At 44.6% G+C, this 14,872-nt stretch overlaps 1 protein-coding gene across 8 annotated transcripts in view; it reads left to right on the top strand.

Annotated features, from left to right (window-relative positions):
• KIAA0825 (KIAA0825 ortholog) overlaps window positions 1-14,872 on the top strand; it is a 580,812-nt gene that overhangs the window by 88,325 nt on the left and 477,615 nt on the right. For 7 of the 8 annotated variants that reach the window (XM_073678443.1, XM_073678463.1, XM_073678435.1 and 4 more), the window contains exons 5-6: window positions 1,428-1,604; window positions 10,495-10,577. In XM_073678443.1, coding sequence (XP_073534544.1) covers window positions 1,428-1,604; window positions 10,495-10,577 — 260 coding nt within the window. The remainder of the gene's footprint in view (window positions 1-1,427; window positions 1,605-10,494; window positions 10,578-14,872) is intronic. The other variant, XM_073678498.1, reaches the window with a different exon arrangement.

The raw sequence follows: 14,872 nt of genomic DNA on the forward strand, positions 1-14,872 counted from the left end.
TTAACGACTACGCCACCTGTGGTGTCTGGTGAAGGGCCACCAGCGCCGCTACAGTCCGCTGAGGCCTGGTGTCATGGCGGCTAAAGTTCTCACTGCTCCCCACAGGCGGAGCAAGGCCTCAGGGCAGGCAAGACAGGATGAAGGGGGGGTAGTAGTGCGGGGAGTACGGGCACCGTGTCGCGTGGTATGGCGCGTAATGAACTGTCCGGAGGCCATAGGGGTGAACTTCCAAGGCTTTACTCACTCAGAGATGTTAGCGGGAAGGCGACTCCCTGCTCCTCGCGGAGTCCTGCGGCCACCAGGGACGGGGGTCCGACTACCTCCGAGGAAGTCCAGTGTTTGGTAGCGACCCTGCACCAGAGTGTTCCTGCACTACAGACTTCACCTTTTCCCGTCTGTGCGTGTGTAAATAGACCGGGTCTCCCTCTGAGCTCCTCTCAGGTGTAGGGGTCAGGTGGCAATTCCTCTCCATCCGACGCCCGGTGGGATCCTCAGGGCCTAACCGGGCTTTCCCGTCCTGGACGTAGAGTACGAGGTCGGGTGTCGGTACCCCTCTTGCAGCCGGTATCCCTCTGAATAGATCAGGTAGGCGAGGACAGGTGACGTGCTCCGCTCCGTCTGCATCCTCCCCGGGACCCATTTGCTAGGGAGCCACACTCTAAAGCTCCCGGGCCTTCTTGATCCTGGTCCTCGGCCGGGTTGAGACATTCCTACGCCTGCAACCTCCCTCTCGTCCCAAGATCAGGGTACGAGGGCTGTGTCCCATGCCGGTGCAGGCCCACACAGGATCTGCGCTCCCGGAGGGAAGTCACATTACACACAGTATTTTGACAGCACAGTGACAGCCGACAGACTAGCAAAGGCTAGACAAAGGACGGACCACTTGACAGACAAACTGCCAGAGCCCAAAAAGGACTGAAGGAGCAAAAGACTATCAGAAAAGACCAAGATCAAAGATGGCATTCTATTAAATATGAAATTAGAAGTGTCACTGACTAACTGTTCCTCCACCCACACCCACTAACTGGTTCCTACCACTTTGTGTTCCCCAGTCTCCCTGTAACCAGGGGAGCAGCACCTAGTGCATACTAGCTCCCTCTGGTAGAAATGTGGTGTTGGATGCAAAAGGCTAGATCACTACCATCACACCAGGCTTACCTCAGAGGAGGAACACCACACTCCATTGAAGAAGTGCAGCATTCCTGTGGCGGTCGAACCCTCAGGGGCGCCACAAAGGCAGTTCCAAACCCAGCAAGTGCTCTGGCTTGCATAAGCAAACTTTATCCAACTCCTCCACCTAGCGGTTTGTTGACAGGTCCAGTATTGGGCTTCATCATTGTGTGCACTCGTACGGAGGAAGATGCCCATAATATTGGCACCAAACAGGTTCATTTACTGTATTATAAAATAAGATTTTCTATTTTTAGCCCTGAATACAGAGGATCAGCGGAAAAAAGCTCTAGATGCCCCCTTACAGCTGAGTCAACTGAAATACCTGTCATCGTTTATTGACCTTTTTTTGTGGCTTGAAAAAAAAGTGGAGAAGACCACTTCAGAAACCCTGTTTCTATCCTGTTATCCAGAAATAAAAGGAAAGGTGCAAGGTAATATGTTACCTGTAGTCATATGAAATTTGTCATAATGTATATGAATTGTGGTCGTGTTACAGGACTATATTCACATGGGATATTCCTTGGTACTGTTAAGTACAGTGGTGTTTGGGAGATTGTGCACCCTTCAAAATTTTTCATATTTCTACATTTGACCTAAAATTACATCCGATTTTCACACAAGTCACAGAAGTAGATAAAGATAATCAGATTAAAGAAGCTTTGTTTATGTAATGATCAACTTCTACAAACATGTTTTGTAAAGATCAAACTTTGATAGATAATTGTTTTTCAACCCATTGATAGAAAACACCAGACTTAACAAGTTGTTCACAACTTTTTATTACCCCTCCCAATGTATTTCTCCGGGACCCCCGAGGGATTTTGTAATTACCTTGTGTTGCAGATACTGCCTGTGAGCGGCGCTACCACGGGCCGCTCACAGGCATCACGTGACCCGCCACTGATGTCACGTCAAGTGAGGCGTGACATCAGTGACGCGGTCCCCACGGTGGATGCTGGGTTGTGGGTGGGGTTACTCCCTCGTCACACCCAGCATCCACCGCGTGCTTTCCCAATGAATGGGGAGAGGGAGAGCGTGCGGTGGATGCCGGGTGTGATGTGCGGGGTAACCCTGCCCACCACCCAGCATTCACCGGTGGAACGCAGAAGAGAGAGACCCCCGGATGCATCCGGAATCATGACGTGACATCAGTGGATGTCAGAGCCGGCTGCAGCCGGGGGTCATGTGATGCCTGTGAGCGGTCACAGATAGCGCCACTCACAGACAGTAACTGCACCGCAAGGTAATTACAAAACCACTTAGGGCCCCCGGGAGAATACTTTGGGGGGTTAATAAAATGTAGTGAACAACCCCTTTAAAGGTTCGCATACTATTTCCTTTCACAGATGTTATTTTTGTATTGTTTCTCCTTTCTCTGTGTGTACAGGAGATATAATAGCAGCTAGTCTCCACTTACTAGCTCAGAGACAATTGAAATTTAGATAGAGAGAGACTTCAGAGGGCAAAATGGTGAAAAATGAAAGATGCTAGTCATCCAGCTCTGGCAAAAATTAAGAGACTACTGCAAAATTTTCAGTTTCTCAGATTTTTCTCTTTATAGGTATATTTTTGAGTAAAATGTACATTTTTGTTTTAGTCTATAAACTACTGACAACATGTCTCCGAAATTCAAAGCTAAAAATTTTGTATTTATTTGAAGCAAATGATGATGCGTCAAAATACTAAAAAAGAAACAGTGCTTTCAGACCTCTAATTACTCATGTTTTAACTCGGGAACAGTTCAGAAATCAATGTTTGGTGGACTAACCATGATTTTTAATCACAGTTTTCATGCGTCTTGGCATGCTTTCCACCAGTCTTTCCATGCTTTCCGATAGAAAACTGTTCAGTGGTCTCTTAATTTTTGCAAGAGCTGTATAATGACAAAAAATAGTGATTTTCCTCATGTAAACACACAAAACAGCTTATTCTGAAAAGCTTATTATGTTGCAAATTTTTGGTTCTGATTCCGCATTGCAAATCTGCATAAATTTACAGCACAATTCTCAAAATCCCAATTGCACGTTGTCGAAAAATGCCCCATGAACTTTTCCACATTTTTTCACATTACACCCACAAACTTTAAATGTATTTTATTGAGATTTTATGTGGTATACCAACACAAAATAGCAAGTACTTATAAAGTATAAAGGAAATCATATATGGTTTTATAAATATTTTAAAAGTATAAATCTGAAAATTGTGGTTGAATACCCCTAAATAAAATCAAGAGTGACCAATTGACTCCAGAAGTCACACAATTAGTAAATTGAGTCCACCTGTGTGTAATTTATTCTCCGTATAACTACAGCTGTTCTGTAAAGGCCTCAGATTTGTCTGGGAACATTAGGGATCAAACACCATCATGAAAACCAAGGAACACACCAGACAGGTCAGGGATAGCGTTGTGGAGAAGAGCAAAGCAGGATTAGTTTATAAAAAAATAGCCCAACCTCTAAACATCTCATGGAGCACTGTTCAATCCATCATACAAAATATGTATGTCACAACTGCAAACCTACCAAGACATGGCCATCCACCTACACTGACATCCCAAGCAAGAAGAGTACTAATTGGAGAAGTAGCGAAGAGGCCCATGGTCACTCTGGAGGAGCTGCAGAGATCCACAGCTCAGGTGTGACAATCTTTCCACAGGACAATTATTAGTCGTATACTCCACAAATCTGGCCTTTATGGAATAGGGGCAGCAAGAAAGCAAATTATGAAATCGAGCCATAAGAAGACCCGTTTGCAGTTTGCAAAAAACATGTAGGGGATACAGATAGCATGTGGAACAAGGTGCTCTAGTCAGATGAGACCAAGATTGAACTTTTGGGGCTAATACAAAACGCTATGTGTGGCGGAAAACTAACACTGCACCTCAACCTAAAAACGCCATCCCCACTGTCAAATATGGTGGTGGCAGCATCATGCTGTGGGGATGCTTTTCTTCAGCAGGGAAAGAAAAGCTGGTCAGAGTTGATGGGAAGCTGGATGGAGTTAAATATAGGGCAATCCTGGAGGAAAACCTTTTAGAGGTTGTAAAATACTTAAGACTGGAGCGTAGGTTTCCCTTCCAGCAGGATAACAACCCTAAACATACTGCCAGTGCTACAATGAAGTGATTTAGATCAAAGCAAATTCATGTCTTTGAATGGTCCAGTCGCAGTCCAGACCTAAATTCCATTGAGAATCTGTGACAAGACTTGAAAATTGCTGTTAACAGACTCTCTCCATCCAATCTCGTTGAGCTAGAGCTAGTTTGCAAAGAAGAATGCGCAAAAATTTCATCATCTAGATGTTCAAAGTTAGTAGACACAAACCTCAAAAGACTTGGAGCAGTAATTGCAGTGAAAGGTGGTCCTACCAACTATTGACTGAGGGGGGCTGAATACAAATACACATCACACTTTTCAAATTTATATTTTTGAAATAATTAGAAAACCATGAATCATTTCCTTTACACTTCACCTAAGGGGTAACCTTGCTCCTTGTGGAGAGTGACAAGCCATGCTTGCTCCTCTGGGAAATTAAGTATGCAAATTGGCTCTTCAGAGAGTAAGACGACTTGAACTCTAGTGCCACCTATTGGAAGTAGAATCCTAAAAGTCAATATTGACCCTTTAATGAGCCTTGCCATATAACTTAGGATAAAAGCAAAACCAGAATCTCAATTGGCTTTTCAATCTCTGCAAGGAGCAAGGTTACCCCTTAGATTCCAGTCTTAAGCCTTGCACCTAGCCAATTCAGATCTCATACTTTTCACTGATGAGGGGCCACACCCCGAAACACCTTGTCTGCAAATTGAGATTCTGGTTTGGCTTTTATCCTAAGTCATATGGCAAGGCTCCTCAGAAGGGGTGTGCCTAAGGGAGGAAAAGTGGGTCTTGTATATAGTGCAGGGTCCTAGATAGAGAGTAGGTGTGTAGCGCTCGTGCCGAAATTACCGCGCCCCAGAAGTCTCGGCACTCAGCTTCCAGTGATGTGAAGACATGCCCACTCCACCCACCAAGATGTTTTCTTTACACTTCACAAATAATTGCTGCTTGTGTTGGTATCACATAAAATCCAAATAATATACATTTAAGTTTGTGGATCTTAATGTGAAATATGTGGAAAAGTTCACAGGGTATGAATACTTTTTCAATGCACTGTATATGGAGTAGGGTAAAATCTGCAGCCAAATCCACAATGAAATCTGCAAATAACATACCAATTCATTGTGGATTCGTTGCAGATTTGTAACCAAATACACACTAGAAATTTTCCACAACTTGTGAACATAGCCTTAAAGGACAGTTACGCTTTTAAGAGTTTGTATGTGAATAATGCTATTTTATTGTATTAGTAATTGCTCAGCATTCTAATATGATTTGTGTTTGAGTTTTAAACCATTTTTATGATGTAAGTGAATGTGAACTTTTTTTACAGCATGTCCTTTGCAAATAGCTTGAAGTTGTGCTTGTGATGTTGTTAGCTCAGAGATTATTAAATACAGTGTCGGACTGGTGTGCCAAAGACCTAGGCCGCGTTCACACATTGAGTATTTGGTGAGTTTTTTCCCTCAGTATTTGTAAGCCAAAATCAGGAGTGGAACAATCAAAGGAAAAGTATAATAGAAACACGTCACCACTTTTGCATTTATCATTTACATGATAAGCATTTTGGCTTACAGATACTGAGGTAAAATACTGAACGTGTGAACGTGGCCTTACATGTGGATTTAATTCCATAGAGCCCACCCTACTGCTACTTTACATGGAAATTTTATTCGGTCACTCAAGCCTCATGTACAGTATGTGAGACAAAAAAAAAAGTTTGTAAAAACAGCGTATGTAATTTGGTGCATTTCTCAGCTTACTTGGGCCACTACAAGAAATATACTACAGTCAGGGACCAGCTTACATTTCTGTTGTGTTTATACCACTGTTGTGGAGTATTATATTCAATTTTCTGGACACCCCCCTTCCCATGAAGCACCGTCCTCTTTTTAACAAGTTGGCAGAGCTGGCCGGGACTGGCATAAAAACGCCAAAGAAACAACAATTTAGCAAAATTTCAAGCCATTTTACACTAGAAATCATGTCTACGTGAGGGTCTGCCTGGATCAGAATTTTCTCTGATCTGGTCAATTGCAAACAGGAGTGCAGCTTTTTACTATGGCCATCCTCCTCCTCGCGCTGTTGATTCTGTGAACTTAATTGTGCAGATATTACTATCAGCTTAATGTTCTAGTATAATAGCAGCATTTTACATACAGTACAATGTAAAGTTCAGTTTTATTACTTTTTTTTTAGGGAGAAAGGGGAGGATGAAAAAATAGTGAATCCACAACCATTTTTTGATGCACATGGGTTTGCATTGTATCTATATTACGTCAGAGTGCCACGGCCAAAATTAACTGTGGGATTAGACAGCTGTTATAGGGGAAGACACCACCAAGTGATAGGACAGGCACTGGTTCTGTAGCTAAACCATCACTACATCATAATAGCCCTGCAATTTACAGTGAAGGAAACTACAACTGAAGATCTACACATATAAAACATACAGCTAAAAATCAGACACTCCAGAAGAAAAAAGGTGCCTATGTGGGGTCCCACCTCTTAGTAAGTAATAAAAAGAACTTTTCACTCAAAAAATTGCTGAAGCGATATTGTATATTCTACTACAATTTACATTATTTAGAATGTTTCTGTCACAGTTGACCCTCATCAGTTAACAGATTGATGATTGTGAAATAAAGAGGAATAATGCACATACTGTAGACACGCCAGGGAATCAGCAGTAACCCACTCAGGATAAAGCACTTGACATTGTGCTTCAGTCTAAGCAGGTTACCACTGATTGCCTGGCGTGTCTATGTGCATTATCTCTCTTTATTTCACAATCATCAATCTTTATCTGATGAAGGTCAATTGTGACCGAAACGTTATAAATAGTGCTGATTACAGTGGAAAATAAAATACTACCTCAGCAAATTTTCGAGTGCGAAGATCTATAAATTTTCATTGAATTCTTGGACTTGAAGTTCTAGTAGCTGAAGAGGAAGATAGTTACAGGGTTTGCATCCAATCAGTGATGCAATGGTGACGATTTTGTCACTGGTGTGGCCACAGATCGATCACAGCAGTCACAGGGCGTTCAAGTTATAAGAGGAAGCGAGAACACCAGTGGGAGACATTAGAGGACGCGAGAACACCAGTGGGAGACATTAGAGGACGCGAGAACACCAGTGGGAGACATAAGAGGAAGCGAGAACACCAGTGGGAGACATTAGAGGACGCGAGAACACCAGTGGGAGACATAAGAGGAAGCGAGAACACCAGTGGGAGACATTAGAGGATGCGAGAACACCAGTGGGAGACATTAGAGGACGCGAGAACACAAGTGGGAGACATGGGTAGCTGACCTGGGAGACTGCAAGGGTCCCGTAGGTACTGTAAATATATGAGGGTTTTTTTCCACTTTCAGGCCACCATGAGTCAAACCCTTTAATGACAAGGAAAGGTTTAATCTTGGCACTTTCATTTTTTTTCCTTGGTTCTAACAGTCGTAAATTTCTTATTTTTCTGTTGACATGGCCACATGAGGGCTTGTTTTTTTTGCAGAATAATTTGTAGTTTTTAATGAGACCATTCACTTTTCCATACAATCTACTGGAAAACGGAAAACAAATCCCAAGTGAGGTGAAACAGCAAAATAAACCCCCACAATTTTGCCATTGTTTTTTAGGTATTGTTTTTACAACATTCATTGTGTGATAAATATGATCTGGCATCATGATTCTATTACTCAGTACAGTTACAGAGATACTAAGCTTGTCCAGTTCTTTTTATTATTCTAGCGGTGGGGAAAATTTGTTTGTCAACATTTTCTGAGACCCATAAGGTTTTTTTTTTGTTTTTTTTATTGTTGTAAATGAGTGAGAGCTTGGATTTTTCACCCTGAGCTTACGAACCTATTGATACCATTTTGGGGTACATATAACATTTTGATTGCTTTTTACTACATTTTTATGAAATGTGGCAGCCAAAAATGGTAATTTAGGCGTTCTGGTTTTTTATTTTTTTGCCATGTAAAGTATGGTTTAGCTATCTTTTAGATTTTGATAGATAAGACTAAAACAAAGGTCCTTCCAAAGCTTGTTAGTGCTGGCCTTGCGACGGGACCCACCGAGGGATTCGACAACTGTCCGGTGGGCCAGTTTGAACCTGGTCAAATATATTTTGTACTTTGTTTGATTCACCTAAATTTTTCTTCATGGTATAACCGAAGGACTTAAGATGATTTCTTATAAATGTGATTTTTATTATGGTTTTCTTTGTCACCTTTTAGTCACACTTTGATGTGTCTCTGTTCGTCATATATACCAAAGATATAGGTGTGTCTTCCTTATTTTACAACTTTTTAGATGCTAAGACAAATACATATATCTGGCCTTTTGTCAATATTTTGGCATAGTACAAAAAAACTGAGGGAAATTGATTTGAGGATTTGCTATGTGAACAGTTTTATGATCAGTGGCATCCGTTGTGGTGCAGAATGTTTTCTAGTGTGGACAGATAATCACTGCATTAAACCTTCGTCCCACTATGGACGATGAACTGGTGTATAAGGCCCAGGCAGACGGTCATGGTCAATATAGGGACTGCAATGCTCTGACCGATAGCAGGTCAGCCAACCTGAACTTACAACCTCATATGTGTCTATGAGGTTGTAAATTTGGGTCAAGATACCGGTGGTCTGTCCAGGCATTGCGGTCTATGAACAGACCTTGAAATATGCTAAACCTCGCCTTAATGGGACATTGGTGATATCTGGTACAGGTATTAAAAAAGACAAGACACCGCTAAAATAACAGCGTTAATCAAAAGTACTGGAAATGGAGGGAGTACCAATAAGTAACCAATGAGGATGACGCTTTGATATTTCCAAGACCGCACAAGATGTGAGCTGGAATTTGTTTGGTTGCTGTTTGCAAACTTTGACTAATCTTGATACATTTTCCCTTAGAGTGAACTAGAAATATGCAGAACATTTCATTATCCAATGATAAAGTTTTATTTGTGCATAGAATTAGATGTTCCATTTAGGAAACCTGCAATTTTCTACATTTTAATCTTGTGATAAAAATCATTACTTGGATTGAGAACTTGTGTTGTGATGTCAGATCAGGACAGAATTTAACTAGTTTTGTTGTACGTTGTATATTGAATTTTTTATTAGACATCAAATCCTTTTTGGGAACTTTACAGGGAAAAGATATAAAATGTCAAATGCGATAATGAAGAATAGTTTTACTTTTCCGATCTGTATAAATGCGAACAATGGATTTTTTATTCATTATTGTATTGCATTGTTCTAAACACTAAAGTAAAGACGAATGTTCACTTTTATCTTGGATTCTAACAAAAAATGTTTTAAGTAGAACCTGCTTTTCCTAATCTTCCTTAGGTGAAAGGAATTGTTATAATAGAAAGATTTTTTTTCCAAGAGGTACCATGGGATAGGCAGAGGCAGCCTTGCTCTTTCTGCCCTTTTATCAGTGGTAACATTTTCCTATTGTAAAAAGTCATCACAAATGAACAGAGAATATAGAATGATGGCAGTCATATTGCCTGTTTAGAGCTTTCAGTGTTCTTTAAAAACTTAATAAAGGTCTCTACTGAGGTTGGATTAAAAGAACCTGTTAAGAAGGCAATTGCTTCCCAAGAGATAACCTCTAATGATAAGAAAAAGGGGAAAAAAGTGTTATTGCTGCTTTCACATTGTCAAGACAGAAAGGTCTCTGTATCTTTGTCCTACAAATGAATTTTGAGAATAATCTCATACTGCTCGGAGAGATAAAAATCCAGGTACTTCTTGCCTGCCAGCATCTTAAATTTTCACTAAGGATTTGATAAGGGATTAGAAGTTTTCTATTTGTGTTAGCTGCCATAGTAGGTGTGATCGGAAGCCTGGTAGAATAAGGGTCTGTAGGAACACGTGACTGCTGAATCCTATGTGACTTATTTTTAGCAGTAATTTTATCGGAGCAGGTTATTACTGAAATTTTAACTCATCTACTGATGTGAATCTAGTGATAAGGACAATATCTTGTGCTTAAAAATAAAAAATATGAAGGGATAAAATGTATTTCTATTCAGACTTTCATAAAGCACAGGACATGCCATATACAAAACCACAAAATGCAACAACATAGTATACCACAGTATCAAATACAAGATTAAAATGTCTACTAAATATTGTAAATATTCTACGTAACCACCACAGTTGTAATATTTCCAAACCACCAATTCACCTTTTTTTGTGTTTTAGGGAATCGGAGGACGGATGCTAATGATGATAACACCAGAGAAAACATTATTCTGGATGAAAGTTCTTTGCTAATGAACGAAATGGTATGATCATTGGAGCCTGTAATGATGTAGTTTTTAGGGGGGTTAATGCACCTTTAACAAGCTCCAGTTTACTATATACAAGTCCATTGGTTCTTGTATACCACCCAGTTAACACAACGCTAATATGCTCATTGTGTCCCTACACAGTATCATGTCATCGGCAGCACGTCACTGTGATGTGCTGCCGATAAAGATCATTTTTTGGGGGCATAAACGATCTGATCACCCTACAAATGAGCGTTTTTCTAGTTCGCTGGGTGATCTCAGTCATGTTTACTTGGACCCATAATCGTGAACGAGCGTTCCTACTTGTGTAAATGAAGAACTAAATTATATATCAGTAGCCAACTTCATTTAATTATCTCAAAATCATATGCTCTTTTACCTCAAATTTGTAGGTGAATTAGCCCCATAGGATTGGTCCATATAAACTAAATAGACTGAAGGTTCTTATAAGAGAATTGGCTCTATCCCTCTCACCCTGTCACACATTACAATTGTAACGGGTCTGGGAGGCGGAACCTCTGAGCTACTATACAAGGGGGCGGTCCTTGTAAGGGAGCGGGTGGCGACCAGGCAGGCAGTCACAGCAGGTGACCAGGACAGTCTCTGGAAGAACGGGCAGGAGATCACGACAAGTGACTGGGGCAGTCTCTGGGTGAACGGGCAGATGGTCACGGCAAGTGACCGGGACAGTCTCTGGAAGAACGGGCAGGAGATCACGGCAAGTGACTGGGGCAGTCTCTGGGTGAACGGGCAGGTGGTCACGGCAAGTGACCGGGGCAGTCTCTGGGTAAAGGGTTGGTACGACCTGTGGCGGCTGATGGTAGACTTGAGCTCCCAGGTGAGCAGGCGAGAGTCTCTGGATCAACGGGTGGTCACAGCATGTGACGGCGGAGCCTCCAGGAAGACCAACAGACAGGCGGCAGATGAGCGCTCCCAGGAGAGCGGGCAGAAGTCTCTGGACAGGCGGGTGGTCACAGCACGTGACGGCAGAGCCTCCAGGTAGGCTAGCAGACAGGCAGCAGATGAGCGCTCCCAGGTGAGCGAGCAGGAGTCACTGGACAGGCAGGTGGTCACAGCATGTGACGGCGGAGCCTCCAGGTAGACTAGCCGGCAGGTAGCAGGTGAGCGCTCCCAGGTGAGCGGGCAAGCTGGTCCATAGACAGACTGACGGGAGTAGGAAGGCAGACCGTCGGACCTCAGGCAAGCAGGCAGGTGGCTGGTGTGCGCTCCCAGGTGAGCGGGCAGGCTGGTCCTTAGACAGACTGACAGGAGTAGCAAGGCAGACCGTCGGACCTCAGACTAGCAGGCAGGTAGCAGATAATCAGGCAGGAATCTGGCAGGTAACTGGCAGGTAACTGGCAGGTAACTGGCAACGGGACCTGAGGGCTGAAGCAGAGTAGTGAACAGTGCAACAACATTGCTCGGGCACCTCCATTTTGGAGGAGGTGCCTTATATATGGTAAAGTCCTCCGGCCATTGGCCGGGGACTCCTTAGGACGGCGCGCGCGGCCCCTTTAAGAGGGAGGGAGGGGGCGCGCGCGCGCGCCCTAAGCACAGTGGCCGGGAAGGAGCGCGCGCTGCCAGCAGAGCGGGAGAGGGACGCCGGGCACGGAGCAGAGCGGTGAGGGGAACAGCGTCCCTGCCTAGCAGAGGGCAGGGACGCCGGCACTACAACAATTGGTGTGTTAAAGAGCCTTTCCCAACCGATATAGTGGTAGTGATAGTGGATGGGATCTGAAACTTCATGGATATTTGCATGGATACAAGCAAGTACTTGCTGCATAGAGTAGCCTTCAGAGCTGGTATTACCAGTGAGGTCTGAGACAATCCAAAGCAAATTCGTGGAGGAAGCTTGAAAAAGGGGCCCGATTTGAAACGTGGAAACAGGTGAGTCGCCTCGCACCCATTCCCTTTCCATGATGTCTTCATGAAAGGCTGGTTGTATCTACAGCTGATGCAGCTTACTCGACGAATTTTCTCTGGATTGCTTCACAGGACTCACTGGTGATTCCAGCTCTGAAGGATATTCTATGCAGCAAGTATTTGCCTTGTGACGCGCCCCTGGGCCTGCTTAGTGTAGCGTTGCGCACGCGGGGACTACCCGGAGCCGGGCCTGTTGGGGGTAGTAGTTTCGTGGCGGTGACCCGGTCCGTGCCCAGGGAGTCAAACTGTGTGGCTGAGTATATTAGCAGTAGATGTAGGACGACTACGCCACCCGTTGAATGCAGCTATGGAGCTGCCGCTGCAGGGCAGACTGCTGAGGCCGGTGGTAGGATAGTGCAGCGTAGATGGTATAACCCCCAACGGGAGGGGTATGGCCTCAGGGTAGCCGACGTGGATGATGGGGGTAGCAGGAACCACTCAGAGACGATGCGGTGTAGTTCAGGGTCTTTACTGGTGATAAAGATAGACCCTCCCGGAGTACTGGCTAGCGATCGGGGCCTGGTCAGTCTTTGAGCAGATGGGATCTCCCCTGGCCAGGCGGAGTTGTAGGCCTCCCCAACTAATTGTACTCTTCTGGCTACCTTGCTAAAGGCGGGTAAAAGTAGCCCACGTCCCTGAGTGTACCGTGTGGTGCTCACCCGTATGGCCGGTGACTCGGGGCCTTCTAGTGGCTTCCGCTCCACGACGGCGGTGCTGGTCCCATGCGTGTGACCGTGCCTTCGGGTTTCTTGGCCAGAGGACCTGAAATCCCCTGCCGGGCGGTTTCTGCTGCTGGGTCTGGTTTAATCCCTACAGCCTCGGACTCCGGGTCCGGTGGTAACTCTTCAATCAGGGCGAGCTCTTCAGCTGCCAGCCCCTGATTCCTTTTTGCACTGCTCCCACAGAGCTCCTGATCTTTCTTTCCTATGCTGCTCCTCTTCTTCTCTCTACTCTTCTCACTAACCCTGCCTCAGCCCCAGCTTTATATAGGGGAAGTTCTTCCCCTCCCAGGACTGGGCAGGAGGTGTGGCATGCATAGGATTCCTGACCAAGAGACCTCCCACCTGCTCTCAGACATAATATTGCTATTACTGTGGAAACCAGACCCCTGGGGTGCCACATTCCCCCCTAGTGAATTTTAGTACTCCGGGACTAAACATATTTTTGTAACATAACAAATTACAAACAGAAACAACGCAATAAAGAAAAACATTAGGATGGTCACGGCGTGTCCGCAACCGGGTGTAACTTTTGGGGAAAACAAAGGTGTCCATTTCACCAAAAACAGGGAGACATAACCAGGTAGGGGTCTGTCCTGCCCCGAGTCCTTAACAGTCTTTCAGTCCGTCCTGGGTTACGCTCCAACTATATACACAAAGGATTCCCGGTAAATCCACCAAAGACTCCTACAAATAACTAGAAACACATAATTATACACAAGCAACAATAAACAGGTCAACATTAATAGAATAGCTTGTACATTTAGATCCTCCACCGTATGGGCAACTGGCCTCTAGTGACCCTAGTGGACCTACGGAGCTGGCTGACTGGTCCTGAGCTACAGGGTATAGGGGCTGTCAAGGGTAAACTGGGCAGCCGTCTACGGACTCTTTGGCTCACTAGGGGTATGGCAGGCTCACTATAAGCAGAGGGTTGATTTTCCTGGTCTGCTTGTGTGGGGCCTTCTGCCTCCTGGACCGGCTGTTCTTCCAGTTCTACCTGCGTCTCTGTAGGCACTTGGGATGCTGGTTGGAGGAACGTGAGGACGGGTACCACAACAGCACCATTGACTTGAGTCCAAGACCGAGGGAAGTCTCCGAGCACAGTACTAACCATATCTTCCCTTTCCTCTACGGGTCGAGAGTCCTCTTGTTCCTCTTCAGGGTTCCCTAGCTGTTCGGGACACTTCTTTAGGTGATCCCGGGATACAATGGCTGTGGTTTCCCCTCCGTCTTTACTGATTGTACAGATCTTCGGGTTGTCGTGGCTTGAGGGCAGTACGGTGTACGGGTCCTTCTCCCATTGGTCGTCCAACTTGTGGAGCCGTCTTTTCCTCTTCAAGACCTGCTCTCCGGGCACCAGGGGAACAGCGGGAGCATACTGGTTGTAAGTTTTCTCTTGTCTTTCCCTAGCTTGACGGAGACTTCGCTCCACGCTCTCCTGTACTTTCCGGTACTGCTGCTGCCTCTCTGTGTCCCAGTCTGCTTCTGGTGAAGTGTCCTCGGGTGTCAGGACTCCCATCTCCAGATCAACAGGAAGCTTACCAGGTCTTGCCCTCATTAGGTAAGCCGGGGTACAGTTGGTGGAACCTACAGGGATGTGGTTGTATAGGTCCACCAGGTCGGGCAGCTTTTCAGGCCACAGAC

Source organism: Phyllobates terribilis, unplaced genomic scaffold (genome assembly GCF_046119375.1).
Source record: "Phyllobates terribilis strain yellow unplaced genomic scaffold, ASM4611937v1 Scaffold_1__5_contigs__length_1240528914, whole genome shotgun sequence".
Taxonomy (NCBI): Eukaryota; Metazoa; Chordata; class Amphibia; order Anura; family Dendrobatidae; genus Phyllobates; species Phyllobates terribilis.